The following is a 5,048-nucleotide window of genomic DNA, read 5'->3' as shown; positions in this document are numbered from 1 at the left end:
CAGGAATGGCTCTTCGACCTGAACTAATTGGAGAGAAATCTAGGTTAAATTAGTGAAAATTCTGAATTACACACTATTCAAAAAGAAATGACATTTTATTAATTCAAATTTATATAGCAAATAAAATCAGGGTAATAAAGAATCACCAAATAGTATCATTTGGGAACTTGGTTAATAGGTAAACACATATCCCTATGTAGAGTACTGACTGTTTATAGCTAAATGATTTCAAAGTATTAAAAATTCATTTACTCTCTTAAATAAAATTGGCATTTCTTCTGCAACTTTATTTATATAGTACCTTATTTAACAATTCTTGTAGTAAAATTCTTCTGAAAACACAAAAGTAAACATCATCTATGCCTATGTCTGAGTTAAATTATAATATACTGGTTGGTTTTTTCTTACATTTTTTGATAACTATACACATCAATGATTCCCTGCCTATTAAAACTAATTCATTTTGACTTGTTTTTACAATACCAAGAATAATTTCCTTTTTTAGGTCTCTAACTTTCACTGCTATCGAATGTACCAAGTCATAAGTAACTATGGGGACTTAACAAGAGTTTTTGTTACAAATTTAAAATATATTTAATGGAAGATGATTTTTGAAATTACCTGGAATATTTCATAAACCTAAATGTCAAGAAATGAGCCTCTTGATTTAATATTTCCTCTACTCATTATTCTTTGTTTTAGCCAAACTTAATACACTTGCCAACAATTTTTTTGTTTCTGTCTCATTCCCATACTCCACCTCTATCTAAAAAGGAGTTGAGACAGCTCATTTTCCTTCAGGGCTTTGAAATTTTCTCCCCAAGTCAACAGGCCCGTTTTCTTCATTTCTTCAGGAAATAGTCTCTGTTCTGAATCCCTGTCACAACAAGAAGCTCTTAGGAGAAGAGGCCCCTACCTCTCTGCTCAAACTCTGTACTCTCCCCTCACTCAGATTTTATTTTTTGTCACAGTCCCTTACCTTTTGACGGGTACAGTCCAACGACATATAACACTTACTCTCCCAATCAGCCCTTGGTGAGTAGCAGGTTTGGTAGGGACAAGTAGGCTTTTGCACACCACGCTCCAGCCCCCCAAGTGCGGTCTGACTGCTTCTCACTCCTCAACGAATCTGACCAACTGCGGTTGGAACTCTCAGGCCACAGCGTTCACATTCCGACACACAGGGCATTGTCCCCGAAATACAGGCCATTTTTTTCAGTCTGAACAGCGTTATACCCCCTAAAAAATATATCCCAACCAAGGCAACCTGGTCCAAGATAAATCATGCCTGTACATGTAAAACAGAAGATAACAGTGGCTACTTCAACTTAGAGCACCCTGATCTACCTACAAGGAAATAATAGTTTTCACTCTCAAATTAGCGTTACAACAGTAAGTGTATGTAAGTGTCAAGAGAAAAATGTCGGGAAGGCTTTGCATGTTCATTTTGGCCTTCTGACATTCCATCCGCATCCATCCCTTGTCTGGTAAAACTGCCCCATCTCACATTCTGATAGACTGAGTTTTGTTAAAGCTGAATCCTGCTTCTAGAGCGTCTAGGGCAGGGGGATTTAGAGAACGGGTCTGTTCTATCGGCAACTTGTGGCTTTTTGGGGGTATCTCTCAGAGCCGTAAGTATCTAGAGTTCTCCCTAATTTCTCTGATAGCTAAGGCATCTAAGGACCCCTTCTTTCCCCCTCCTAAGGTTCGGGTTTCCTCACCTGGGTCAGTTTTTGGGTGGCTCTCTAGGATCCAGAAATACACTGCGGAGAGCTCTGCGTCCCTCTGTTGCCTGGGTAACAACTTCGTTTAAGAGCGCCGCCAACCCCCACCTCCGGGTTCCCGCTTGACTTTCCTGGCCAATCATAGAAGAGTGTCCTTTGAAACCTCACGAGAAGTAACCAATCCGGGCGCGTGCCAATTGTGGTCAATGGCCGCCCTTTCCAGTTAACTAGGTCGACCCCTTTTAAGCCTGGGTCTCAGCATCGCTCCAGCTGAGAAGCGCCCACTGCGCAGGCTGGCTCTTTTCGGCCGCAGAAGTTCCGGGTCCGCCTCTCTGGCCGCTCCGCAGTTTTAACTGCCTTCGCTTTTACTTCGCAACCACCAGAGTTACCGCCACCACCGGTTTTCGTTTGTTCAGGAAATCAGCGGGCTCCCTCACTGTTACTTTTTTCCTGCACGTGTGTTCTAGATCGGACCGCTAGTTGTCCAGCAGATCCGGAACAGCGTGGTTAGAAAGGTAGGCTCGGTGGCCGGGGGGTTTGAGGAGGTTTTGTGGCGGCTCCACACACGCTCCCCACGCCCCCTTTCCGCGCTGTGACAGAGACACGTGTTGTGGTTCCGTCCCGGCTCAGCGTTTGTGTGTGTGTTTGTGTCTATGTGTGTGTAGGGTGGGATCGCGCTTTTTTTCCTCTGCTGTGGGCAAGCCTTCTGGATCCGGAGCCCCAGGGGGAGCACCCCTACGGCTGCCATGCGGCTCCAGCGAGGCACCGGCCGGAGCTACGCGTCGCTCCCACTCATGGGAACGTCGCCGGACCCGGTGCCCCGCTTTTCCCGCTTTGCAGTGCAGAAACGCTGGCGCGGCGCCAGTTTGCTCTGCTTGGCAATCGGAGTGTTTGCACTTGGCCTAGAGGTACAGTTGTGACCCTAGTTTCTCAGGAATTCCGTGGTTTGGTTTTAAATAAAAGGGAAACAGAATAGATGGCTTAATAAATGTTTGGAGTATTCAAAACTGATTAGCTATACATATATCCCCTTCCATGCCCTCAAGAGGAATCCTAACAAGAAGGCCAGGAATCTGGACCTGAGCTGTGAATTTTTGCCCCCTTGGATGTATGGATTTGCCCCTCTAGGTTTCTCTGTGCTGGAGTAGCAGTCATCAACCACAATATGAGTTAGGTTGAATGTATTTTTTTAACTAATAAATATGGACATTTTCAAAAGGATATACTCTAAAAAATATATGAATCATAGCATATTCAAGAAGATTCAAGTGCCATAATAACACTCATGGTGATTAGCTTTCTTTTTCAGTGTCTTTTCCAAAGATTATATGAGTATGTATTCATTTATAATTTAAATTTTTTATAAAGGAAGCAATTAAGTTGACTGGGAGAATAAAAGCTATAATTGGTCTGTATTAGCACATTCCTCCTTTTCAAAGCACACAGGTTGTCTTATTTTCTGTCATTCTAAAACATTAACTAGACCCTCTTTGTAAAATTATAAAATATTTCAGATAGAAAAGTACAGAGACTATTTTACACCATCATCCATGTACCCACGAAAGATTTAACAATTGTTAACCTTTTGCCATATTTTCATTAGATATTGTTTTTTTAAAGAACTAAAACATTACACTAAAACTAAACATAAAACTAAAACATTACCTCTTTGTACCCCTTCCCAATCCCAGAGATTTGTTCTTCTGAAGTTGTTAAATATTTTTCCTGTGTTTTTAAGTGCACTCAAACATAGATGGCCATAAATGATTTGTAATATATTGTTTTGTATGTCCTTTGACATTTTCATAAACGGTATACTGTACTTACTCTTCTGCAACTTTTTGGGGGTCAACATTGTTTTTGAGATTTGTCTATACTGATAAATGTAGATAAAGTTAGTTATTTTAGGGGGGATAAACTGGGAGATTGGGATTGACATATACACGCTACTGTATATAAAGATAACTAATAAGAACCTACTGTATAGACAGGCAGCTCTATTCAGTGCTCTGTAATGACTTGTATGGGAATGGAGTCTGGAAGAGAGTGAATATATGTATATGTATGTCTCATTCACTTTGCTGTACAGCAGAGATTAACACAACATGGTAAATCAACTATACCCCAATTAAAAAATTAATTCAAAAAATTTAAAAAATGAAATAACACATATATAACTCACATAAATACTAAAATGTGAAGTGATTTTCATTTTTTACACAATTATTTCAGTAACACAGAAATATTCAAAAATGCTATCTTGCCATTTAATATGTACAGTTTTCATAGGTTTCTCCCGGTAGACTTATTGCACAATCCAGGAATAAAGCTTAAAACAAAAAGTCATTTAGGAGTAATAAAACCTAAATTAACAAAAGAAAAAAAAGTTGCTTTTATTGCTGTAAAGTAGCCCTCATATAACTATGCCACTTAAAAATATCTCCATTCCACTATTGTTGTTGGACATTTAGGTTGTTTCAAGTATACAAATATTCATATAAATCATACCACTAAAAGAGGTACCTAAATTAGGCAAATTCATAGACACAGAAAGTGAAATAGAGGTTACCAAAAAGTAAAATAGAGGGGCTGGGGGAGTGGGCAATGGGAAGTTATTGTTCAATGGGTACAGAATTTCTGTTTGTGGTGATGAAAAAGTTTCGTAAATATTGAATAGATAGTGATGACGGTTAAACAATGCTGTGAATGTACTTAATGCCACTGAATTGTACACTTAAAAATGGTTAAAATGGTAAATTTTACATTATATTTTACCACACAAAAAAATTACAACCATAAGAATTATGCTTATTTTTCAAAGGCATACTTTGAAAAATATACTTGATGACTAGTTTTTTTGTGGAGTAAAGCCCTGAGAAAAGTGAGATTTATTTTTAAAAATAAACTTGAATTAAGTTATATTAGCCAGATCTATTTTTCCTTGTAAAATGATATTTTTTTGAAATCTTTAAATGACTACTATTACTTCATGCTTGTATAAGATTTTTATGAATACTAGTATGCTTCAGAAGTTTCCAGTTTTTCATTTGTTGTGTTTTTTTTTGCTCTTTTTCTCCAAGGTTTTGAGGGAGGATTCTTCTAAAAGTGAGTAGGCCTTGAGGCTGTACTTTGCATTTGAATGCCATTCCTCTTTCATTTCTTAGACTAGTTCTCTCCAGTGATGTACTCTCTTCTTTCTCCTCTCCCCTCTCCTAATCCTGTTCTTTCACCGCTGCCCTTTTGGGTCCCTCTGCCTTCTTTCCATTTAGCCAAGCCTTCTCTTTGGGTTTCTCTGCCCTCCACTCCCGTCCTCTCTTGAGTCCC

The 5,048-nt window shown here is 39.1% G+C and overlaps 1 protein-coding gene across 1 annotated transcript in view; it reads right to left on the bottom strand.

Annotated features, from left to right (window-relative positions):
- DNAAF6 (dynein axonemal assembly factor 6) overlaps positions 1 to 2,472 on the bottom strand; it is a 44,109-nt gene extending 41,637 nt beyond the window's left edge. The window contains exons 1-2 of the mRNA XM_007456710.1: positions 2,199 to 2,472; positions 1,012 to 1,109 (exon numbers count right to left, since the gene is read on the bottom strand). Of these exons, the coding sequence (XP_007456772.1) occupies positions 1,012 to 1,109; positions 2,199 to 2,472 (372 nt within the window). The remainder of the gene's footprint in view (positions 1 to 1,011; positions 1,110 to 2,198) is intronic.
- Positions 2,473 to 5,048: the final 2,576 nt, after the last annotated feature.

Source organism: Lipotes vexillifer, unplaced genomic scaffold (assembly GCF_000442215.2).
Source record: "Lipotes vexillifer unplaced genomic scaffold, Lipotes_vexillifer_v1.1 scaffold1728, whole genome shotgun sequence".
Lineage (NCBI taxonomy): Eukaryota > Metazoa > Chordata > Mammalia > Artiodactyla > Lipotidae > Lipotes > Lipotes vexillifer.
Note: the sequence above shows the minus strand (reverse complement) of the source record. Positions and strands in the feature narration are given on the sequence as shown.